General features: G+C 43.4%; 1 protein-coding gene across 1 annotated transcript; it reads left to right on the forward strand.

The window, feature by feature from the left end:
* The first annotated feature begins 1,702 nt into the window (after window positions 1-1,702).
* Window positions 1,703-19,298, forward strand: LOC110528975 (bifunctional 3'-phosphoadenosine 5'-phosphosulfate synthase 2). The gene is made up of 12 exons (XM_021611140.2): window positions 1,703-1,893; window positions 10,249-10,363; window positions 10,510-10,745; window positions 10,918-11,056; window positions 11,464-11,582; window positions 13,866-13,979; window positions 14,575-14,686; window positions 14,931-15,136; window positions 15,346-15,481; window positions 17,299-17,567; window positions 17,797-18,026; window positions 18,217-19,298. Exons 1-12 carry the CDS (start codon window positions 1,864-1,866, stop codon window positions 18,356-18,358), a joined length of 1,848 nt encoding a protein of 615 aa, XP_021466815.2. The 5' UTR covers window positions 1,703-1,863; the 3' UTR covers window positions 18,359-19,298.
* The last annotated feature ends 7,541 nt before the right edge of the window (window positions 19,299-26,839 follow it).

The following is a 26,839-nucleotide window of genomic DNA, read 5'->3' on the forward strand; positions in this document are numbered from 1 at the left end:
CAAGCTCGTCATCAAGCTCGAGACCCTGGGTCTCGACCCCGCCCTGTGCAACTGGGTACTGGACTTCCTGACGGGCCGCCCCCAGGTGGTGAGGGTAGGCAACAACATCTCCTCCCCGCTGATCCTCAACACTGGGGCCCCACAAGGGTGCGTTCTGAACCCTCTCTTGTACTCCCTGTTCACCCACGACTGCGTGGCCACGCACGCCTCCAACTCAATCATCAAGTTTGCGGACGACACAACAGTGGTAGGCTTGATTACCAACAACGACGAGACGGCCTACAGGGAGGAGGTGAGGGCCCTCGGAGTGTGGTGTCAGGAAAATAACCTCACACTCAACGTCAACAAAACTAAGGAGATGATTGTGGACTTCAGGAAACAGCAGAGGGAACACCCCCCTATCCACATCGATGGAACAGTAGTGGAGAGGGTAGCAAGTTTTAAGTTCCTCGGCATACACATCACAGACAAACTGAATTGGTTCACTCACACAGACAGCATTGTGAAGAAGGCGCAGCAGCGACTTCTACAGATGCACAATCGAGAGCATCCTGGCGGGCTGTATCACCCGCTCCGCCCTCAACCGTAAGGCTCTCCAGAGGGTAGTGAGGTCTGCACAACGCATCACCGGGGGCAAACTACCTGCCCTCCAGGACACCTACACCACCCGATGTCACAGGAAGGCCATAAAGATCATCAAGGACATCAACCACCCGAGCCACTGCCTGTTCACCCCGCTATCATCCAGAAGGCGAGGTCAGTACAGGTGCATCAAAGCTGGGACCGAGACTGAAAAACAGCTTCTATCTCAAGGCCATCAGACTGTTAAACAGCCACCACTAACATTGAGTGGCTGCTGCCAACACACTGACACTGACTCAACTCCAGCCACTTTAATAATGGGAATTGATGGGAAATGATGTAAATATATCACTAGCCACTTTAAACAATGCTACCTTATATAATGTTACTTACCCTACATTATTCATCTCATATGCATACGTATATACTGTACTCTATATCATCGACTGTATCCTTATGTAATACATGTATCACTAGCCACTTTAACTATGCCACTTTGTTTACATACTCATCTCATATGTATATACTGTACTCGTTACCATCTACTGTATCTTGCCTATGCTGCTCTGTACCATCACTCATTCATATATCCTTATGTACATATTCTTTATCCCCTCACACTGTGTACAAGACAGTAGTTTTGGAATTGTTAGTTAGATTACTTGTTGGTTATTACTGCATTGTCGGAACTAGAAGCACAAGCATTTCGCTACACTCGCATTAACATCTGCTAACCATGTGTATGTGACAAATAACATTTGATTTGATTTGATTTGAATTGGAAGTGTGAACAGTGAATTGTGACTGGTTGTCCTTTTCTTTGCAATGTAGGAAAATGAATGCCAAATTCTTTACATTTCAATTTATTAAAATGTATTTCATTTTCAGTCAGACATCAGGGGCAAAGTTTTACCGTTGTGGCATTGTTCTTTAGTTGGTTTGCCCTCAATCTTTATAAAAACACTACATAAGAATAGTCTGGTTGATTTATACTTTTGCAAATAAACCCTATGTAAATTCACCGGTTCCGAAGCTCAGCCCCGCACTGTCGTAATCTCGATACATTGGTTTGCCAACAGGAATATGCAGATTTCTGAACCCTGGAGGAGGATTGGAGGCTGGGCCAGTGGAATGCTACGTGTCTTGAGGTCTTTCTACAGTTCTTAGATGACTATCGTCAAAGTTGTCAAGTAACTCGAGCGAGGCGACACATTCCTACCGGTTATTGGACCTTATACTCTCCGGGTCAACAGTCCATTGGGGTTGACCTTAGCCTAGTGCATGATGTTGGGTGTCAAAAAGCAGCAGACGGTAAGATATACATACACTTATTTGAAACATCATATTCAAATATAAAATAGATTTTGAAAGTTGTCTAATAGCATAAGCATGTATAGAAATGTTGTAGCCCACGAAGCCCAGAGTGCTCGAGCTGCCTAGGCTAGAAATGGTGTAGCCTCAATGCATTTATAAAATAATTATTGAATAGTGCGCTTTGGGTGACCTTTATACGTGTATTTCGTTAACTAACGCTATAACCTCATTCTAATTAAAACCTTTAACTGATAAGTTACATAATAGCAATTATGTGGATAAAGTGCTAGACATGTTTGTTGACCAAATCTACTTCATCAAACAACGGTTAGAAGTCTGATACGATCAGCGCTGTCACTGTTGACCGTGAAGTAGGCTATTTTCAAGTTTTCACACTGGTAGGAAATTAAACTGATTTGATTTGACATAGGCATTGGTGGAAAAAATGCCCAACTGTCATACTTGAATAAAAGTATAGATACCTTAATAGAAAATGGCTCAATTAAAAGAGAAAGTCACCCAGTAAAGTAGTACTTGAGTAAAAGTATTTGGTTTTAAATATACTTAAGTATCAAAAGTAAATGTAATTGCTAAAACGTATGTAAGTATTAAAAGTACATTCCTTATATTAAGCGAACCAGACGGTACCATTTAATATGTTTTTTTTACGGATAACCAGGGGCACACTAACACTGACATAATTTACAAACAAAGCATTTGTGTTTAGTGAGTTACCAGATCAGAGGCAGTAGGGTTGACCAGGGATGTTTTCTTGATAAGTGTGTGAATTGGACCATTTTCTGTCCTGTAACGAGTACTTTTGGGTGTCATGAAAAATGTATGGGTGTCAGTAAAAAGTACATATACTTTGGGGGGGAATGTAGTAAAGTAAAAGTTGTCAAAAATATAAATAGTAAAATACAGATACCCAAGAAAACTACTAAGTAGTACTTTAAAGTACATAGGTACTTTACACCACTGCAAATAGGTTAAATTGTATATCATTTTTGTTGTTGTTGAGAAGTAGCCTAATGGTCATTAATGACTCGTCAATTTTATGTCCCACTTAGAATGAACCATAACTGAAGCCTTCACAAATCCTTTATAATACCTAGTGTATTTAAGCAATAAGGCCGTAACTAGAGCAGTACAAATAAGTGTTTTGTCATCCCCGTGGTATACAGTCTGATATACCACCGCTGTCAGTCAATCAGCATTCAGGGCTCGAAAATGCTAATTGGCTGACAGCCATGGTAAATCAGACTGAAAACCACGGGTATGACGAAACATTTATTTTTACTGCTCTAATTACATTGGTAACCAGTTTATATTAGCAATAAGGCTCCTCGGGGGTTTGTGGTATTTGGTCAATATACCACGGCTAAGGGCTGTAACCAGGCCCTCCGTGATGCATCATGCCTAAGAACAGCCCTTGGCCGTGGTATATTGGCCATATACCACAACCCTTCGTGCCTTATTGCTTAATAGGTGGGTCTAATCCTGAATGCTGATTGGTTAAAACCGCATTCCAGCCGGTGTCTATTCCACAAGTTACCATCGACTAAATCTATGACGTTAAAATGCCTATTTACTCTCATCGGCCCAGCCAGGCACTTTATAAACTTGCTTTCCACTATTAAAAGCAGCTAGACATTATTTCACATTTCTTTTAGACTAACATTTAGTTTTCAACAGCAGATATTTGTATAAACCTTGCTGCCTGTCTCTCCAACATTTGCAACATTGTTTCAATATTAATATTTGATCTCCAGATGTCCCATAGTAATGAACATGTCGGGAGTTGGGATGAGACAGACAGGCAGGGCAGCTTTTCTCAGCCAGTCGAAAATCATGAATCAGCATCATTTGTATGGATATATACAAAGTACTATCAATAGTTAACAGGTAAAACCTAACAAAGTACAGCTAGTTTGCTGTCTTTCCAGCTTAGGTTTGAAGTGAATGTGTTAGCTGTATGGTTGGCTAGCTCCACTGAACAAGTGTCCTGACGAGAGAGCACATTTTCTACGCCAGTCGAAATCGCGCATCATTAGCTCGTTGTTATGGATGCATCCAAATTAATGTCTCTAAACAAAACAAAATAAACAACCGCAAATGTAGCTACTTTGATGTTATTCTGGCTGCACTGTTTGACTGTAAGTTAGCTGTAGTTGGCTAGCTAGCAAGCAAGGGATAAGAACGCTGCCAGCCAGTATGGCAATGAAATATTTAGAACGAACGACTGAGTCGCGTCCATAGATACAGAACAAAAAGACTAAACAACTGGGTCGCGTGTCTCTGGCAACCGAACCAATAGAACGAACGACCAGCCGGCTTGGGTAGCAACCCTAGATTTGTGTCTGGACTATATCTTGTGGAAGGATGAAATAGTATGAATAAATTAATCAAAATAACGTTTTTAATAAAAATATGTAAATCATTATTTGAATATGTTGGTAACCTGTTGTATAAAAGTGATAATGCCCTGAACACCCGTGCCAATATATCCTCCAAACTTCTCTGGCACTATTACTTAAATGTAACAACCTTAAACCAATACCTAGTGACCTCGATCATCAAGCGTTTTGGGCCTCTTGGCATAACGTTTAAGGTGTTAGCTTGACTGTCCCTTGACAAGGGTTTGAGTACCGGTTGGGGCTACCCCTCTGAATTCGCTACGTTGGTGTCAAAATTGGGATTGAGGCCATGGGGGAGGCGTTTACACGTGCGGGACTTGGTAAAGAAAAGCATGGGGACGCACTCTCCCGAAGGAAGAGGGTAATGAGTGACCTTAACCCAACACCTACAATAGCAACCTCATGAAGAGGTTCAGACTGTGATTCGAGACCCTGTTGGGGCCCCTACCCCCCGAAATCGCTAAAATATGCTTCAAATCAAGGTTTATTTGTCACCTGTGCCAAAAACAACAGGTGTAGTAGACCTTACAGTGAAATGCTTACTTACAGGCTCTAACCAATAGTGCAAAAAGCAAATAATTTACTAATCACTAATCATTTATAAGCAAATGTTACACCATAGCCTTATAAAGGGTGGCACAGGTTTATGCCACATTTGACAAACCCACTGTTCATGTAATGGCTTTGATTCATTTGATTTGTGAAGTATCTAAGTTGTGCCTTAAGCATTTATGAAGCCTTTATAAGTAGGAAGTTAGTATTTAATCTTGTGTAGCTGATACAGGCTACTTCTGTGCTGATAAGGAACTGACAAGGTTTGTGTGGCAGAAAACAATTGGCGTAGGCAGTAAACCAGCTAATACCACAAATGCTTTGTAACAGTGAAATGTAGCTCACTTTAGTCTGCATAGTTTCTACAGGTTTACTTACAATGAGTTAGCCCAGTACTATACGTGGACAATATGTTAGCACAGTATAAGTTGGAAGAGTGTGGAAAGCAGCAAGTTGATAAGGTGCTGGTTCCAATACTTAGCATGTGGTTTTGCACAGGTATCTTATATTATCATGTACCGCTCACACAATCACAGTCTAAACTTGACCTGTGTGGGGAAACATTTGTACCAAACACATGTAAGGAACTGATGTGTATCAACAAATAGACCAATACCCTACATGTTTTTTCATAACCAACCTGTAGACAAAACATAAAGAATGTCACTCAAGTCATTGTTTTCTCAATATTTTGATACACCTAGTACTGTAGGCTTACTTTGTCAGATTTCCACTCCGCTCTGTATGGAGACTGTATAACTATGCAGTTAGGGTGTGGGAATAGGAAATGTTTCCAATAGTAAGGACAACTGTTTATTTTGTTCTACAGATTAAGTATGATGACAAGGGCAGTAGGGAACATTTTGTTTATCACCTCCTGTAGGTTCTGTTAGAATAGCCTATGTCACATGTTTTACTGCACAGTATCCATATAGAAAATTGAATTTAAACTAGGATGTTCTTGGAGTTGGCCTTACAAGAGCCACTTATCCATTGTATGCTGGAAGGGGCAATGGTAACACAGAAGGAATGAGAGAGGGAGAGTTAGAAACGCAGACGGAATACGAGGGGAAGGAAATGAGAAGGAAGCAGAGTGAAAAAGATGAATGTATTATACTACGGAGAATGAAAGAGAGTGAGAAACAGACAGACAGATTGAGCTGTGTGTGTTTGTGATAGTGACAGAGAGGGAGGGAGGAAGAGGCCAATAAAGGTAGAAGAAGTAGTGGAAGTCGAGTAAGAATTACAGCAAAGGGACAGAAACAATGAATCAATGGATAGATTGATGGAGAGAACAGAGTGATAAAAGTAGATTGAATTGCACAGCATGAGATGTGATTGGATCAGTGAGGTCGGGGCTGCTGAAGTGACAGAAGAAGAGGGTGGAGAGGCAGGGCTGAAAGTAAGGCTAAGTGGTCGTGGGTGTCTGCCGGGGTTTGATGAACGGTACTGTTTGTTTTTTCACCCACTATATGTGTGTTTGTGCATGAGATGATGATGATGGGGAAATGCATCTAAATGCACCTTAAAAAATGGAGTGTTTCACAAGTTGAATTTGCATAATGCAGTCAGTGATGTGTCATTTTTGTAATAATTACACTGTAAGACGTTTGTTTACCATTGATAGGTTTGCCAAAATGACATGACAGAGGCATAAGCAGAAGGAATTTTGAAACATGGACAACTGTGTAGCATTTCTCTGCATGTAAATGAAAACTCGACTACAGTGCGTGCCTTCACAAAGTTTTCACACCCCTTGACCTTTTCCACAATTTGTGTTATAGCCTGAATGTAAAATGGATTAAATTATTTTTTTTTTGTCGCTTATCTACATATACAATACTCCATAATGTCAAAGTGGATTAATGTTTTTTTAAATGTTGACAAATTAATAAAAAATGTGAAGCTGAAATGTCTAAATATTCAACCCCTTTGTTATGACAAGCCTAAATAAATTCAAGAGTAAAAATGTTCTTAACAAGTCACATGATAAGTTACATGGACTCACTCGGTGTGCATTTCTAGTGTCGAGAATAATTTTTGAATGACTACCTCATCTCTGTACCCCACACATACAATTATCTGTACAGTCAAGCAGTGAATTTCAAACACATATTCAACCACAAAGACCAAGGATGTTTTTCAATGTCTCACGAAGAAGGGCACCTATTGGTAGATAGGTTAAAAAAAGCAGACATTGAATATCCCTTTGAGCATGGTGAAGTTATTAATTACACTTTGAATGGGGTATGAATACACCCAGTCACGTCAAAGATACAGACGTCTTTCCTAACTCAATTGCCGGAGAGGAAGGAAACCGCTCAGGGATTTCACCATGAGGCCAATGGTGACTTTAAAACAGTTAGAGTTTAATGGCTGTGATAGGAGAAAACTGGGGATGGATCTACAACATTGTAGTTACTCCACAATACTAACACAGGGAAAAAAAGCCTGTACAGAAAAAAAATATTCCAAAACATACCTCCTGTCTGCAACAAGGCACTAAAGTAATACTGCAAAAGATGTGGCAAAGCAATTCACTTTTTGTCTGGAATACAAAGTGTTATGTTGGTGTCAAATCCAATACAACACATTACTGCGTTCCAGTCTCCATATTTTCAAGCATAGTGGTGGCTGCATCATGTTAGGGGTATACTTGTAATCGTTAAGGACTGGGGAGTTTTTCTGGATAAAAAATGAACACCAACACCATCATTAAGTTTACGATGATTACAACAGTGGTAGGCCTGATCACCGACAACGACGAGACAGCCTATAGGGAGGAGGTCAGAGAACTGGCCGTGTGGTGCCAGGACAACAACCTCTCCTTCAACGTGATCAAGACAAAGGAGATAATTGTGGACTACAGGAAGAAGAGGACCGAGCACGCCCCCATTCTCATCGACGGGGCTGCAGTGGAGTAGGTTGAGAGCTTCAAGTGCCTTGGAAGGCACTACAGAGGGTAGTGCCAACAGCCCAGAACATCACTGGGCCAAGCTTCCTGCCATCCAGGACCTCTATACCAGGCGGTGTTAGAGGAAGGTCCTAAAAATTGTCAAAGACTCCTGCCACTGAAGTCATAGACTGTTCTCTCTGCTACTGCACAGCAAGTGGTACCGGAGTGCCAAGTCTAGGTCCAAGAGGCTACTAAACAGCTTCTACCCCCAAGCCATAAGACTTCTGAACATCTAATCAAATGGCTACCCAGACTATTTGCATTGCTCCCCCCCTCTTTTACACCACTGCTACTCTGTTGTTATCATCTATGCATAGTAACATTAATAACTCTACCTACATGTACATATTACCTCAACTAACCGGTGCCCCCGCACATTGACTCTGTACCGGTACCCCCCTGTATATAGTCTCGCTATTGTTATTTTACTTCTGCTCTTTAATTACTTGTTACTTTTATTTCTTATTCTTATCCATATTTTTTTAAACTGCATTGTTAGTTTGGGGCTCGTAAGTAAGCATTTCACAGTAAGGTTGTATTCGGCGCATGTGACTAATAACATTTGATTTAATTTGAAATTCGATATTTCTGTATTTAATTTTCAATAAATTTGATAACATTTCTAAAAACAGTTTTTCACTTTGTCATTATGGGGTAATGTGTGTAGATATTTAATATATGTATTCCATTTGGAATTTAGCCTGTAACAACAAAACGTTTAATAAATACTTTCTGAAGGCACTGTATAGGTTACTAGTGATGTAGGTACTAGTGTCATGGAAAATCTGCAAACATGTTGCCCTCGCCTCTATCCACCTGAAAGACTGTACTGTATGTACCTGGAGTTCCCTCCACCACCCTGATAGAAACATACCTCTGTGTGTGGAGGCTGTCGGCCGGTTGGTGTGGTGTGGTATTTGGTAGGAGATGGTGGGTGAGAGTACAGAAAGAGTGCCCTCTGTTTATACAAGGCTCTCTGTCTGTGGTGGGGGCGTGGGGGCCCTGCTACAGTTAATAACAGGAGGTTGTGTGCGTAACCTACACTGGGTGGGCTAGTGGAAGGGCTGGGAAAGTTTTATGGGGAGTAGGCACTGGTAGGAAAGATGGGGGGGGGCACAAGAGGGGAGGGGGGCATAGAGAGGGAGTGAGAGGGAAGGATGCCACATCATCGCTGGGCTGCAGGCAGCACACTGGTCACATTGTCTGGTCCTGTTCCCTTCATTCCCTGGAGCCAGCCAGCATCCCAACACCACTGCCGTGTCTACCCAGCCAGAGACTGTCTCAGTCGGACTCACTCTGAAGGGGCCTATTCACCAAGTCACATTTGCAACGGTTCACATAGAAATGTGTTTTTTTTATAAACCATACCTGACTTTCTATCAGGTTGAATGAAGAATCATGTCTTTTCTACAAAATATATCCCTCTCTGTAACACTCTGAATGAATATTTGAATAAGCCCCTGGAGTATTTAAACTCCCCCTAGAAAGTATTTAGTGGAGTCTGTTGGGTTGATATAGCCCACTCGAATGGCAAAGCCTTCTACATATCTGGTCTGTATATCCTGTTTATCTTCTGTCTGTATGTTCAGTTTATTGTGGCAGCACCATTTCACCAAATAAAATTCCTGTCCATGCAAATTCATTTGGTGAGTAAAGGTAATTCTAATTAATTCAAGCAAAGACAGACTTACTAGGCCTTAAGCAAAACCACGTAATTTATTGCAAGGCAACCATAACAAAAATGTTAGAATAATCTAGTCTGCCATTGGAATGTCTAGTCCTGCAGGAAAAACTAGATGTAGTTTAGGAGGCATGGTCCGTATCAAACCTGAACTAAATGAAATGGATTATAGTATGTTTGGCATGAGAAAGCATATGTGGACCAATGGGAGAAAAGAAGTGAGATGCATATGGACAAGATAATATCACACAGGAACTGAGCAAAGCAAATGGCTAAACACAAGGACTCATTCCTTACTGTGTTACTGTATTTAATCTCCAACTGCCTCAGAGAATATTCCACATTCTTTCAGCATTTGTATGTAGCCTACTGTAGTTAGTCAAATGTAAATGAGAATGTTTGTGAAAGACGGGAGATACGGTAAAATTCTGCATCTTCTTACCCTAAAAAGTTGAAGTTGTACTAAATATGCTTTTGAGAGCAGAATGTGGGTGTGCATCATCTTTGAGCCAGAGACCACATTGATGTCATAACCTGTGGGATATGGGACTGGGGTGGTGTCCAAAGGATGATGTCATTATATATTTTTTTAAATCCTGAGAGCGACATCAGAAGCTGATGAGCTTTGCTCACATGGGTATTTTATAATTCAGTGCAAATTAAAGATAAACAACGTAGACTAGAGCATTACTCGTCAACACAAGTCACTCATTTCCTATTTCCTTCTTCTTCTGCTTTAATTTCAGGATCTGAACAGATCCATCAATGTAGTGTTTCAGGCCCACCATGTGACCCGGAGCAAGAGAGGTCAGGTGGTGGGCACTAGAGGAGGCTTCAGGGGTTGCACTGTCTGGCTCACAGGTAAACCGCTCACCATAGCCAATACTCAATGGATTGTCACTATTACATGTTGCTATTACAGTAGTGCTACTAGGGACTTTAGTGATAATGATACTATTGAGCATTGGCTAATCTCACCTGTACATTCTCCATGTGTCCACCGCCAGGTTTGTCTGGTGCTGGGAAGACCACCATAGCCTTTGCCCTGGAGGAGTATCTGGTGTCCCATGGCATCCCCTGCTACTCACTGGATGGGGACAACATCCGCCATGGCCTCAACAAGAACCTGGGCTTCACAGCCACTGACCGTGAGGAGAACATCAGACGTATTGCTGAGGTGGCCAAGTTGTTCGCAGACGCTGGCCTCGTCTGCATCACCAGCTTCATCTCTCCTTACACCAAGGTCAGCGGTCATTCTTGGGAGTGTTTGTCTACCCAATTCTGTTGGTATTGGTGGTATTGACTTGTGTAGAGTGTTCTGGTGCAAATGGATGCCGTATATCAAGTATAGTGTGTGTTACGATTGACAAGACAGCATTCTGACAATCCTGTTCCCTCTCCTCTTTTGTCTAAAGGATCGTGATGATGCGAGGAAGATCCTTGAGAGTGCTGGGTTACCCTTCTTTGAGGTGTTCATCAACGCTCCTCTAGAGGTGTGTGAGAGTCGCGATGTGAAGGGCCTCTACAAGAAAGCCCGTGCTGGAGAGATCAAAGGTACACACTTTTGGTCCTTTGTTTACATTTTGGTATCCATACATCGAAATGTAACTTCCTTATTATAAGGGAAGGAACATAACTATTCCCTCTATGTGTTCCATTTCTATCTGAAAGAGTCAATCAAACATCCTTTTTGAAAAGGAATTCTAATGGATTTTTTTATGTTTTAATTGAAACTTTATTTAACTAGGCAAGTCAGTTAAGAAAAAATTCTTATTTACAATGAAGGCCTACCGGGGAACAGGGGGTTAACTGCCTTGTTCAGGGGCAGAACGACAGATTTTTAACTTGTCAGCTCGGGAATTTGATCGAGCAACCTTTCGGATACTGGCCGAAACGCTCTAACCAGTAGGCTACCTGCTGCCCCAACGTTGTACTAAAAACTGATCTACCTGTGTTCTCAGGCTTCACTGGGATCGATGCAGACTATGAGCGGCCCGAGGCTCCGGAGTTGGTGCTGAAAACAGGAGAGGTCACCGTTAACGAGTGCATTCGGCAGGTTGTGGACCTGCTTAGAGAGCAGGTGACCTCACCTTTTTTACCCGCTCATCTAGCGCTAAACTTTTTTAAAAGTTAAGCGTATGTGTCACGTTCTGACCATAGTTCTGTTATTTTATTATTTGTTTTAGTATGGTCAGGGCGTGAGTTGGGGTTGGCAGTCTATGTTTGTTTTTCTATGTTGGTTTTTGTGTTCGGCCTAGTATGGTTCTCAATCAGAGGCAGGTGTCGTTAGTTGTCTCTGATTGAGAATCATACTTAAGTTGCCTGGGTTTCACTTTTGGTTTGTGGGTGTTCGTTTCCGTGTGAGTGTTTGTTGCCACACGGTACTGTTTCGGTTTCGTTCATGTTCACGTCTATTGTTTTGTATTTCATAGTGTTCAGTTTATGTCTTAAAATAAACGTTATGGACACTTACCACGCTGCGCATTGGTCCTCCGATCTTTCTCGCTACTCCTCCTCAGAAGAGGAGGAAGAATTGCGTTACAGAAACACCCACCACCAGAGGACCAAGCAGCGTGGTAACATGCAGCAGCAGCAGCGGCAAAGTACACAGGACTCCTGGGCATAGGAGGAGATTGTGGACGGCAAAGGACCCTGGACTCAGCCAGGGGAATATCGCCGTCCCAAAGCAGAGCTGGAGGCAGCGAAAGCAGAGAGGAGGCAGTACGGCAGTGCGGCTGGAAGCCCGAGAGGCAGCCCCAAAAATGTATTGGGAGGGTCACACGGGGAGTGTGGCGAAGCCAGGTAGGAGACCTACGCCAACTTCCCGTGCTTACCGGAGAGCGAGAGGGACCGGGCAGGCACCGTGTTATGCGGTGGAGCGCACGGTGTCCCCGGTGCGTGTGCATAGCCCGGTGCGGTACATTCCAGCTCCTCGTATCGGCCGGGCTAGAGTGGGCATCGAGCCAGGTGCCATGAAGCCTGCTCTACGTATCTGGTCTCCAGTGCGTCTCCTCGGGCCGGCGTACATGGCACCAGCCTTACGCATGGTGTCCCCGGTTCGCCAGCACAGCCCAACCTTACCTGGTTGAATGCTCCCCGTAGCCAGGCCAGTGCGGCGAGGTGGAATAGCCCGCACTGACCTGGCTACGGGGAGCATTCACCAGGTAAGGTTGGGCAAGCTCAGTGCTCAAGAGCTCCAGTGCACCAGCACGCACCAGCCCTCCGGTGGCAGCCCCCCGCACCAGTCTGTCTCTCCGTCTTCTCCCTACAGGTGTTCCCACCTGTCCAGCGCTGCCAGAGCCTTCCTCCTGCCCAGCGCTGTCAGAGTCTCCCGTCTGTCCTGAGCCGCCAGAGTCTCCCGTCTGTCCTGAGCCGCCAGAGTCTCCCGTCTGTCCTGAGCCGCCAGAGTCTCCCGTCTGTCCTGAGCCGCCAGAGTCTCCCGTCTGTCCTGAGCCGCCAGAGTCTCCCGTCTGTCCTGAGCCATCAGAGTCGCCAGTCTGTCCTGAGCCGCCAGAGCCGCCAGTCTGTCCTGGGCCGTCAGAGCCGCCAGTCAGCCAGGAGCCGCCAGTCAGCCAAGAGCCGCCAGAGCCGTCAGCCAGCCAGGAGCCGCCAGAGCCGTCTGGTTCTGGCGGCTCCAGAGCCCATGGTTAGGGTCCCCAGTCGGAGGTCGGTGGCGAGGGTTGCCGCTCATAAGAGGCCACGGGGGCGGTTGAAGAGGCGGACAAAAACTATGGTGAAGTGGGGTCCACGTCCCATGCCAGAGCCGCCACCGCGGACAGACACCCACCAAGACCCTCCCCTATAGGTTCAGGTTTTGAGGCCGGAGTCTTTTATTCTTTGTTTTAGTATGGTCAGGGCGTGAGTTGGGGTTGGCAGTCTATGTTTGTTTTTCTATGTTGGTTTTTGTGTTCGGCCTAGTATGGTTCTCAATCAGAGGCATGTGTCGTTAGTTGTCTCTGATTGAGAATCATACTTAAGTTGCCTGGGTTTCACTTTTGGTTTGTGGGTGTTCGTTTGTTGCCACACGGTACTGTTTCGGTTTCGTTCATGTTCACGTCTATTGTTTTGTATTTCATAGTGTTCAGTTTATGTCTTAAAATAAACATTATGGACACTTACCACGCTGCACATTGGTCCTCCGATCCTTCTCGCTACTCCTCCTCAGAAGAGGAGGAAGAATGCCGTCACAGTATGTAATGGAATTGACACCAAACCTAGCTTATAACAAACATATAAAGACAAAACCAAACAAAACGTATCAGAAGGGCTTGAAAAAAACTACTAAAGTGATAACTGCTTATGCATACAAACCAGCTGTCATGTTATCTTTACATGACATTGTCCTCTCTCTGTAATTTTTCAGAGTATTGTTCCAAGTGGAATCACAGAGGAGGTGAATGAACTTTTTGTTCCTGAGAACAAGCTGAAGCTAGTTCAGGTCGACGCTATCACACTTCCTACAATCAGCATCACCAAGGTAACAACACACCTCTCCACTACTAATCCATATTTTTTTTATGACGACCCAAATTACCATATGTCAATATTTGACTGGATGGCAGGCTGTGCTCACAATTGCCTCTAGATCTCTCTCTTTTGGATTGTACTATATGTTCTAATCGATTGGGCTGATTGCCAAGGTTTGAAAATCAATTCAAATCAAACATAGTAAATATGCAGCTACAGTATTTGCATTGTATTTGATATGACTTGAATTACTGTGATAGGTAAACCCTAGTATCCTGATATGTGGAGTTGTTAGTACAACGCTACTTACTGTATTGTAGTAAAACTGTAATAATATGTGCACTTGGAAACTAAAACTTTATCATACCACCATGAAGCATGGAGATACAGTATATGACATGAAATTGGTGTGAGGAAAAGTCTTACTTTACTATCTCTGTTGCCTCATGAGCTGTTTTTCATTCAGCATGGTTTTGTGTGGACTCTGCCACCCCTGATAGCATCCAATATCTCTAACATATCAGCTGTTAAGGGATATTGTTAACAGTCAGTAAATTAAATCCCTACCAGTTTGATGTATATTACCCCCGGTCTGTCCTGTTTAGTTGGACCTCCAGTGGGTGCAGGTGCTGGCTGAAGGCTGGGCCACCCCACTGAAGGGCTTCATGAGGGAGAGGGAGTTCCTCCAGGTGCAACATTTCGGCAACCTCCTCGACGGTAAGAACCACACACACACACCCTTATAATACATCGTAACATTACTCAGCCAATTCTTATTCTCCCCTCTTCATAATGGAGCGAGTGACAGTGGATGGATATTATATAAGGTTGTTTTTAATTGTTATCCTGACCATGTGACTATAGCGAATAACCAGGGCCCGAAGTTTCCCTTGGTAGGTTCACATGTTTAGCACAAACTCCAGGCCCTATCATCACCCACATTTATCGTTCCCTGGTTCAGATGGAACCATCAACCAGTCTATTCCCATCGTCCTGCCTGTTACCACGGAAACCAAGCAGAGGCTGGACGGCTGTGCGGCGATAGCTCTGGAGTTCCAGGGAACCCTTGTGGCCATTCTAAGACAGCCAGAGTTCTACGAACACCGCAAAGAGGAGCGCTGTGCCCGTCAGTGGGGTACCACCTGCCCCCAGCACCCCTACATTAAGGTTATCACTAACCACACACGTTCATTCATAGTTGTTTAGCAAACATAGATGTCCTTTGTTGTGTTAAAACAACACTCTGTGCACACTCTTGTGCATCCAATTCCTAGCTATAATGGAGTTGAATGAAGTTGCACTTGAACATATCCATCACGTGAAATATCTTGATATTATGTCATTCATATCTTTACAACATCCACAACTTTTTACAGATGGTGATGGAGGGAGGTGATTGGCTGGTGGGTGGCGACCTGGAGGTGCTGGACCGAATCAGATGGAACGATGGGCTGGACCAGTACCGCTTTACTCCACGGGAGCTCAAGCAGAAGTTTAAAGAAATGAAAGCAGGTTAAAAGAGTTTCTCTAAAGGCAGTACAAATATACAGTACATGGCATAATAAACAAAATATACATTTGAGTTGGCCTTCACACTCGTACCCGTATGTATACAGGTTGAAAATGGCAGATTTAGCACTGATAAACGTCTAAATTGGAACCCAGTGGCTGTACAGTAACATGCTATACATGACGTCAGAGCTCAGGCTCTGCACTTCACCGCGCTGTATGGGCTTTGACTGACAGCTGTACTGAACTTGAGCACTTCATGCAACAAGTAGTTGCCCCTATCTTTCCCGCTAATTGGGCAACTTTTGAACACTTTTGGAAAAAGCTGTAAATAAGAGGACTCTATGTATTTTCAAAGATGAGACGTTGAGGATTATAATAAATACCGCTTTGATGTCATACAAGCAAGCCAAACACCCATGCCCTTCAAATTTCCATATCATAAAACTCATGTCATATACAGTGTCAACGTTTATGATCACTGTGTTTGATGTACAGTTACAAGATTACATGGTGTCACACCCTAGGTTGTTGTGAAGAAAATTCCTCCTTTCTATGTGCACCAAAATGATGATCTGTTTCCCTGAATTGCATTGTGAAAGCCTAACACTGTAATATCGTATTTTGTAACTTAACTAGTCGTGCTGGCAATAGAACAGGCTTTCAAATTATGCCCACTTGTCCCAGATTGCAATTTATAATGTACTGTTTTTCGATTGCTTAAACAACAAAAGAAAACAACTACAAGTGTGCTTGCTCTAGTCCCTCAATGGCAGAGCTAGGCGAGCTCAAAAAAAACGTTATAGTTAAAGTCTGTTCTTTGAGTTATAAAAGTGCATTGGAATGAATTAGGAACTGTGCACACTTTGGAGAGGTGTGTGGCCACTTGAAGACACTAGTTAGTCCTCTCACTCAAACCCATTTAATTGTTTTGTCTTATGTTGCACCTACCCCACAATATTCTTATCATGTTCATGAATATATCCAGAGTATTTTTAGTTTTCATTATCAACAAATGCTACGCAACGTACAGTAAATGTAAAATGTACAGTGTAATGTTTGGATTCAGTCTTGTGTCAGGTGAACAGTTGTGTCCTCACCTTTGGTCTAATAATGTCCCATAATCTCCAAACTGTGATTTTTCAATTGCTACTGTGGTTATGCATATGCTTTTCATATTTCTTCTGTAAAAAAAAAAAACATTGAATTTAGCCCTATCCATATAGTCAAATTCCCACGATTGTAAAGGGTTAAATATTAAGTCAAATAAATTAAGGTTTATGTCTAGCTACAGAAACATATTTTTTTCAGAAGCATTTGACAAAGGACCAGGTGCAAAAAGTAGCATGGTAAAAATGACCATGCACATCTGGTCCTTTGTCAAGTGCTTCTGAAGAAAAAACAATATGTTCATATGTGCATGGTAGAATTTCATGTTTGCACTAGATGGAGACATATTCCTCTGTGTGAGACATTGAGGACTGTTTCGTCATGAGTCAACTGTTGTGCGTACGTTTTCACCCCCTATGTTATCTGCACAGACAATGGTGTTGACTGTTTTTGACCAGTGTTCATTAATTTATTCACAAGTTATGGGGATACCAAAAGGCATGCAAAGTACATACAAAATAAAAATGTATGGGCTCCAACATGACGTTATGTTCACTTGTACAGTTACACAATGAGACCACAGGATGCAAATGATGAACTGAATGAATGTTTGATATGTCCTCTTGTTACCAACCCCCTACCAACCACTTGTAAGAAAGTCCTCACTGAAGTTAATTCCATATCTCTCTCCTATTCTCTATGACCACCAGATGCCATCTTCGCCTTCCAGCTGCGGAATCCGGTCCACAATGGCCACGCCCTGTTGATGCAGGACACCAAGCGCCGCCTTCTGGAGCGAGGCCACAAGCGACCCGTCCTCTTGCTGCACCCGCTGGGGGGCTGGACCAAAGACGACGACGTGCCCCTGGACTGGCGCATGAAACAGCACGCTGCAGTACTGGAGGAGGGGGTACTGGACCCCACCAGCACCATAGTGGCTATTTTCCCATCCCCCATGATGTACGCTGGACCCACTGAGGTAAGGGTCAACAACACAGCCATCAACACATTCATAGTTTTTGTGTGTTTAGCAGGAGATATGATGCAGAATTTAGTCAGTTACAGTAAGTAAACCCCCATTTGGCGAGGCAGATGATGTCACTGTAGGGCTGTGAATACTCTATTGTGTTAGTCCAGCACTAAGGTTAACATATTTAAGACCATAATGTGTGTGCTTATGTGTGAGCATACATTTGTTTTTCCTTCAGGTCCAGTGGCACTGCAGAGCGCGGATGATCGCCGGAGCTAACTTCTACATTGTGGGTCGTGACCCAGCGGGCATGCCCCATCCCGAGACCAAGCAGGACATTTATGAGCCCACCCATGGGGGAAAGGTCCTCACCATGGCCCCCGGCCTCACCTCTGTAGAGATCATCCCCTTCAGAGTGGCTGCCTACAACAAGACCAAGAGGGCCATGGATTTCTACGACAAGGACCGGTGAGTGGAATGTTAAAGATTGATTATGGCTTTTGTAATGCATATTTACAGAAGATTTTATACAGGGCCTGTGGTGGGAAATGTTTGTCAAAGAATCTTCAAAAGCGGACACTGCTGATCATTTTCCTTCTGTCTCTCTCTTTATCTCTCATCTCCATCTATCTCGCTTCCCCTCCTCTGCCTTTCCCAGACACGCTGAGTTTGAGTTCATCTCTGGCACCAGGATGAGAAAGCTGGCGCGGTGCGGGGAGAACCCCCCAGAAGGCTTCATGGCCCCCAAGGCCTGGAAGGTCCTGACTGAGTACTACAGCTCTATACAGAAGGACCAGTAACTCAAAGACCAGAGCTCTTAGAAGATCAACAACTCTAGTCCTCAAGGAATGTTCTAGTTTGATGTTGTTATGTGTTTCATTTCATTATCCCAGTAGATGATTCAGTGAGTAAGGAATCCATTAATGACTGAGATCAAGTGAGACCAAGCAGTCCTGGAGGATTGGAGTTGTGTGCCTATCTTCATTGAATGAAAACCCATGTGATGTCAGAGGAGCTAGTGGTGGAGTTTAAGCAGTGAAAACAGTCCTATGTTTGTCTATGTATCTGTAAATCATTATATTTAAAGAAAAGGTATACATATATGAGATATATTTAATCTTTAGAGACTAACATGTATCCCATGATTTTAAAATGTCTCCCACTCTTCTTATTTTGTGAGATCATTATACAGGAAGTTCCTGATAGTTTTACCTCCCAAAAGCATTTTTGGATATTTAAAGACGTGCCATTTATGATGATGCAGTAAATAAGTTGCTGGTGATATTTAATTCAATTTTAACATTTCCCACCTACCTATTTCTATTCCAGATGATTGATTTATCATTGTTATCCAATTTTTTTTTCTTGTATTTTCAAACAAAGCTTTTCATCTTCCAAACGTAAGTGCCTTTTCTTCAGAATGTAAACACTGTTTAACTACTGTACTGTATAAAATGTCCCTTCGGGTTTCTAAGAAGTTTGATATGAAGAACTATAAATAGCGTTATGATCATCAATAACTCTTGTATGAAAGATGTAAGCCAACTGTAGAGTCTATGCGAAGATTCAAAATGTCAGTGGAGAAATTGTGTGAAGAATGACATTTTATAGAAGAATGAAATTTTATAGAAAAAATCATTAAAACTGTCTCAAATTGAATACTGTATAAACAATGTATATGTCCATACATGAATGTATCAGACAAGATTTTAAATAAATATTTTATTCTCAACAAAATCACTTAATCTGTATTTCCTCATTTCAGATACAATTTGATTTGATTTGCAAGGTGTTAGTCAATAAGATAAAAATGAAAGGTTGGTACTGACGTTAGGATTAATAGAGCCTGCATCTCTGCTGAGTACAAGACTGAAACTGCAACACTGCTCTCTGCTGGCAGAAGATTGTACTGCAAATAGTTCAACATTTTACATTATGGATTTGATCAAGTTTTGTGATTTGAATTGCACATTGACTCTTGGAGGTGCCTTAAAAATAATTGGTGGGACCAAATGTAACATTGACAATGCTTATGGGGTTGTAAAATGTCATATTGGCTTATTGGGGTATGCTGATAGGAGTACCTGTCTATCACATGTAGAGAGAGACCACATGCAGTGAGCTATAAAAGTATTGGGACAGTGACACGTTTTTGTTTTGGCTATGTACTCCAGCACTTTGGATTTAAAGTGATACAATGACTAGAACGTTAAAGTGCAGACTGTCAGTTTTAATTTGAGGGTATTTTCATCCATATCGGGTGAACTGTTTAGAAATTACAGCACTTTTTGTTCCTAGTCCCCCTATTTTAGGGGACCAGAAGTACTGGGACATGTTCACTTATTTGTATTAAATTAGTTAAAAGTTAAGTATGTGGTCCCATATGCATGGTACGCAATGACTGCATCACGCTTGTGATTACAAATTTGTTGGATGCATTGCTCTTTGTTTTGGTTGTGTTTCAGAGTATTTTGTGCCCAATAGAAATGAATGGTAAATAATGTATTGTGTCATTTTGGAATAACTTTTATCATAAATAAGAACAGAATATGTTTCTAAACACTTCTACATTAATGTGGATGCTATCATGATAACGGATAATCCTGAATGAATTGTGAATAATGAGTGAGAAAGTTGCAAATATCATACCCCTCCCCCAAAAATGCTAACCTCCCCTGTTATTGTAATGGTGAGAGGTTAGCATTGTATGATATTTGTGCGTTTGTAACTTTCTCAGTCATCATACTATGGGCCCGTGCAGCCAGGTAATCCGTTTCTTGCTTATATTTATGTGTTATGAGTCACATTTTCTTAAGTGAGGCGGTTCACATTTGATGTAACATCATGTCCACATTTATGATCCATAACAGCAAATGAGAACATGACTCACTGGGCACAGATGTCAATTCAACGTCTATACCATGTTGGTTCAACGTAATTTCACTGAAACAACATTGATTCAACCAGTGTGTGCCCAGTGGGGATGAAGTGGGCTAAAGAACTCTGAAAAATACATATTAGTATCATAAACTGATTCATCAATTCCAATGACAAGCAATGGTTTTATGGACCCTCTTTTAGATCCTAAATGCATTATGAATTCTTATTATATACAGCAAAGTCAATACATTGAATCAACTGATTTAATACTGAGTGAATGAGTTAACTAAATTAACCTAATAGATTAATTGGATGCATTTAAAATCACCAGAGACTCATGGAGATGGTCCAATGTTCTTGAGGCAGTGATTAATTATGCTTGGTGTTAAACTGCTGTAAGGGCTTGTGTTGCTATGAGATAAGTGTTCTCCCATGTAGGGGTAATATTGGATTTTGGCGAACGCCACATCCTCCCGCCCAGCTGTCAGCTATGTCTAGAGCAGGGGTGGGCAACCCTGTTCCTGGAGTGCTGCAGGTACTGCAGGATTTTGTTCCAACTAGGCACCACACCTGACCAACTGAGGTAATAGATCATTTCAGTGACTGCCTAAATTCAACACACCTGGTCTTCCAGGTTGGTTAAATCAAAATTATGAAGTGCCTGAGTCATTCCAGGGCCAGTGTTGCCTAACCATGAACTAGAGGTTTGGCGTTTAAAATCCTATATACCAGGGATATTGTCACGACTTCTGGTGGACATGTCCAACCGCTCCGGTGCCTATGGAGCTGGGAGGTGCTGCGCTCAGGGAGACTGGAGGAGGGGCTTTCAGTGTACCATCTGTGGCCGCAGATGTCACACTGCTGTTCGGTGACGTATTGGATCCTCTAGGGTTCGAGGCAGCAGGCAGGGCACTCTGGCGTCACCCCAGGTGAGAAGGCACCATTCTCACCCAGAGCCCTCTGTTGCACACATGTTTTTGTTTGTTACTTTTCCTGAGCTTTTCCTGCATTCCCAGCATAAGGCGCTTGTCGATTCAGGCGCGGCTGGGAATTTTATTGACAGATCATTGGCCCATAGTTTAGGGATCCCCATCGTTCCCGTGGATGTGCCCTTCCAGTTCACGCCTTAGATAGTCAACCATTAGGGTCAGAGTTGATTAGGGAGGTCACTGCTCCTTTGGGCATGGTGACGCAGGGGGGTCATACGGAGAGAATTAGTCTCTTCCTTATTGACTCTCCTGCGTTTCCTGTGGTGCTGGGCCTACCCTGGTTAGCTTGTCATAACCCCACTGTTTCTTGGCCACAGAGGGCTATCACGGGGTGGTCGCGAGAGTGCTCAGGTAGGTGTTGTGGGGTTTCAGTTGGTGCCACTACGGTGGAGAGTCCAGACAGGTCTCCACCATGCGCATTCCCCCTGAATATGCCGATTTGGCACTCGCCTTCTCCAAAATGAAGGCGATTCAATTACCACCTCATCGAAGGGGCGATTGTGCGATAGATTTCCTGGTAGACGCTGCACTTCCCAGGAGTCACGTGTATCCCCTCTCACAGGCGGAGACAGGAGCTATGGAAACATATGTGGTCCTCCATTTCAGCCGCCTCCTCAAGTTTCTTTTTTGTGAAGAAGAAGAAGGGAGGTCTGCGCCCGTGTATTGACTATAGGGGTCTGAATCAGATCACTGTGAGGTATAGTTACCCGCTACCGCTCATAGCCACAGGATAGAGTCAATGCACGGTTCTTCACCAAACTAGATCTCAGGAGCGCTTATAACCTGGTGTGTATCCTGGAGGGAGATGAGTGGAAGGTGGCTTTCAGTACCACCTTTGGGCACTACGAGTACCTCATCATGCCGTACAGGTTGATGAATGCTCCATCAGTCTACTAAGCCTTTGTAGACGAGATTTTCAGTGCAGGCACGGGCAGGGTGTAGTGGTGTATATTGATGACATTCTGATCTACTCCGCTACACTCGCAGAGCATGTGTCCCTGGTGCGTAAGGTGCTTGGTGGACTGTTGGAGCATGAGCTGTATGCCAAGGCTGAGAAATGCCTGTTCTTTCAACAGTCTGTCTCCTTCCTAGGGTACTGCATTTCCATCTCAGGGGTGCAGCGGTTCTTAGGGTTTGCCAACTACGGTTTTGGTCAGGTAGCGGCTCCCATTACCTCACTGCTGAAGGGGGGCCTGGTACGCTTGCAGTGGACAGCTGAGGCAGACAGGGCTTTTAGTCACCTGAGGGCTCTGTTTACCTCGGCACCCGTGCTGGCTCATCCGGATCCCTCTTTGGCGTTCATAGTGGAGCTGGACATGTCGAGGCTGGGATAGGAGCTGTGCTCTCTCAGAGCTCGGGTATGCCACCGAAGCTCCGCCCTTGTGCCTTCTTCTCGTGGAAGCTCAGCCTGGCGGAGCAAAACTATGATGTGGGGGATCGGGAGTTGTTATCTGTTGTCAAGGCTTTGAAGGCATGGAGACATTGGCTTGAGGGGGCTAAACACCCTTTTATCATCTGGACTGACAGCCGCAACCTGGAGTACGTCCGGGCAGCGATGAGACTGAACCCTCGCCAGGCAAGGTGGGCCATGTTTTAAACCCGTTTTGTTTTCACCCTTCCTTACAGACCAGGTTCCCAGAACGTGAAGGCAGACGCACTGTCCCGGCTGTATGACACAGAGGATCAGTCCATGGATCCCACTCCCATAATCCCAGCCTCCTGCCTGGTGGCGCCTGTAGTGTGGGAGCTGGACGAGGACATTGCGCGGGCGTTGCGTGCAGTGCCCGCTCCCCTCCAGTGTCCCGCTGGGCGTCTGTACGCTACATCTGCTGTCTGTGACCGGCTGATCTATTAGGCCCACATGTCACCCTCCTCTGGTCATCCAGGCATCGGTCGGACGGTGCGCTGTCTGAGCGGGAAGTACTGGTGGCCCACTTTGGCTAAGGACGTGAGGTTTTATGTTTCCTCTTGCTCGGTGTGCGCCCAGTGTGAGGCTCCTAGGCACCTGCCCAAAGGTAAGTTACACCCCTTACCCGTTCCACAGCGGCCATGGTCACACCTGTCGACCGATTTCCTTACCGATCTTGTTTACGCACGTCTTCCGGCACTACGGGGTACCTGAAGATATAGTGTCTGATCGAGTTTACCAGTTCACTTGGAGAGTCTGGAAGGTGTTCATGGAACGTCTGGGGGTCTCGATCAGCCTTACCTCAGGGTTTCATCCTGGGAGTAATGGGCAGCTGGAGAGAGTTAACCAGGATGTGGGTTTCTGAGGTTCTATTGCCAGGACCGGCCGGGGGAGCGGGAGCGTTCGTGCCCTGGGCAGAGATGGCCCAGAACTCACTTCGCCACTCCTCCACTAACCACTCCCCCTTCCAGTGTGTATTGGGGTATCAGCCGGTTCTGGCTCCTTGGCATCAGAGTCAGACAGAGGCTCCTGCAGTGGACGACTGGTTCCGGCGTGCGGAGAAAACATGGGACGCTGCCCAGAAAGTTGCCGCAGATTGTCACCGTAGTGAGACCCTGGTGTTCGCACCGGGGGACCGGGTCCATTTAAAGTCCTGAGGAGAGTTAACGAGGTTTGTTACAGGTTACTGCTTCCCCCCGATTACCGCATTAATGCCTCGTTCCATGTGTCTCTCCTCAGGCCGGTGGTGGCTGGCCCTCTCCAGGAGTCTGAGGTACGGGAGGTTCCTCCGCCCCCTCTGGACATCGAGGTGCTGGATATCTGCTGAGAGAGTTCCACCGTCTCCGTCCGGATCGCCCTGCGCCTCGCCCTCTGGGTCGTCCCCGAGGCCGGTGTCGACGCGCCGAAGTCGATGCCTCTCCTTGTTTGGGCGGTGTTCGGCGGTCGACGTCGCCGGTCTTTTAGCCATCGCCGATCCATTTTTCATTTTCCATTTATTTTGTCTCATTGTCCCACACACCTGGTTCTCATTTCCCTTCATTATGTGTAGGGTGTATTTAACCTTTCTAGCGCGGAACCCCTCGACAACATTCCGCTGAAAAGCGGAAATTCTAAAATATTTTTTTGAAATATGTAACTTTCACACATTAACAAGTCCAATACAGCAAACGAAAGATAAACATCTTGGTAATCTACCCATCGTGTCCGATTTAAAAAATGCTTTACAGCTAAAGCACAACATATGATTATGTTAGGTCATAGCCAAGTAAAAAAAACACAGTATTTTTCCCAGCCAAAGATAGGAGTCACAAAAAGCAGAAATATAGATCAAATTAATCACTAACCTTTGATGATCTTCATCAGATGACACTCATAGGACATCATGTTACACAATACATGTATGTTTTGTTCAATAATGTGCATATTTATGTCCAAAATTCTCAGTTTACATTGGCGCCTTACATGCAGTAATGTTTTGATTCCAGAACATCCGGTGATTTTGCAGAAATGTTCATAATAAACATTGATAAAAGATACAAGTGTTATTCAGTCCTTAATGCAGAAACTTTCCAGAAAAAACATAATCTGAGAACGGCGCTTAGAGGAATATCCGCCATTTTGGAATCAACAAAGTTAGAAACAACACCATAAATATTCACTTTCATTTGATGATCTTCATCAGAAGGCACTCCCAGGAATCCCAGTTTGACAATAAATGACTGATTTGTTCCATAAAGTTCCAAAATGTATGTCCAAATAGCCATTTGTTGTTAGCGTGTTCAGCCTAGTAATCCATCTTCATGAGGCGCAGGCACTTCATCCAGACAAAAACTTGAAAAGTTCTGCTACAGTCCTGTAGGCTACATGCCGTGTTATAGGGTTTTGTTCACAAGCCAGATGGGTTTGGAATGTTCCTCTATTTTTGAAATATTCTATTTGATTACTTGGATGCTTGATCAACCATTGTTTCAGTTATAACGGTGTAATACCAACATTAATCATCTAACACAGAAGCAGAGAAACTAACTAGCCTTCTATAAACTGGCCCTTTTATCCTAATCAGATAACACTGCTGTTTTATCAACAAATGGTTCTAGAAACTAGGAGGAAATCCAAATAAGGTAGTGACCTTCGTCAACTGCTACAAAGTTAAAAACATCAGCTGTTACAGAGTTAGAAAATGGTAATAAAGGAATGACAGACGTCAAAGGATTATCAGTTCTCAACAACATGAAACAGTAGTAATAACATCAAACAGTAGTCCTAAACTTATCAACTAACAATGGTGCTAACATGTTTCTCCATTTCCATGTGAAAGCATGTGTCAGTGTCTCCCTGCTCCTACTCACACCGGGATCACAATTTGATTTGTTTTGTATTTGTCACATACGCAGAATACAACCTTACTGTGAAATGCTTACTTTACAAGCCCTTAACCAACAACGCAGCTCAGAAAATTGAGTTAAGAAAATATTTACTAAATAAACAAACAAAAAATATATTATTTAAAAGTAACACAGTAAAATAACAATAATAAGGTTATATACTGTACAGGGTGTACCGGTACCAAGTCAATGAGCGGGGGTACAGGTTATTCAAGGTAATTTGTACATGTAGGTATGGATAAAGTGACTATGCATAGATCAAACAGATTAATAACATGGGGCACCACGGAGAACTTTATTTAAGGAGTTCCATCTTCCGAATGAACTCTTAGAGATCTCTTACATTTCAGTCATCAATCAGTCTTGAATTATTCTTTACCTTCTATCAGTCTCATCTGAACGTCGTAAAATTCTTGGTTATCTGCACGAACCCTAGTTTCCACAATGAATCAGCAATATACAAATTGGCTTAATAATTTATTTACTAACAGAAATACATTACAAACAAACAGTAGATATTGGTTACTATCAATGCTAGAAAAGTCCCTAGAGGGCTAAGCGGATATGACGGCTTGGTCGACAAAGGAAAGGAGTAGGTACTGAGAAAGAGAGCGGGATAAACAAAATGGATACGCTACACACAATCTATAATTATATTAATTGCAATGTTAATCCTTTGCACATGAATGGCCGCTCCTCGAGAATAATTGCAATGTATATATATTTACACCCGTATGTCTTTGTGGCCTTCTCTGTTGGAATCCTCGATCATCCTGTAGGGTTCATCAGAGTCTCTGGTTAACTTTCCCAGAAGTCACAGTGCCTTTCGTGGTTGTAGGTGGTTAGAATGGATACTTCAGAGTATCATTCGGAAATGTTCTCATAGAATAATATTCTCATTGTAGATTTACATAATTTCTAGCTGCAGACTAGTAACTAGATTTGCTCTTATTCTGTAGTGATCGATAGTGTCACGTTCTGACCATAGTTATTTTGTGTTTTCTTTGTTTTAGTGTTGGTCAGGACGTGAGCTGAGTCGGAATTCTATGTTGTGTGTCTAGTTTTCCCGTTTCTATGTTTGGCCTGATATGGTTCTCAATCAGAGGCAGGTTTTAGTCA

This window comes from Oncorhynchus mykiss, chromosome 1, assembly GCF_013265735.2.
Source record: "Oncorhynchus mykiss isolate Arlee chromosome 1, USDA_OmykA_1.1, whole genome shotgun sequence".
NCBI classification, from domain to species: Eukaryota; Metazoa; Chordata; class Actinopteri; order Salmoniformes; family Salmonidae; genus Oncorhynchus; species Oncorhynchus mykiss.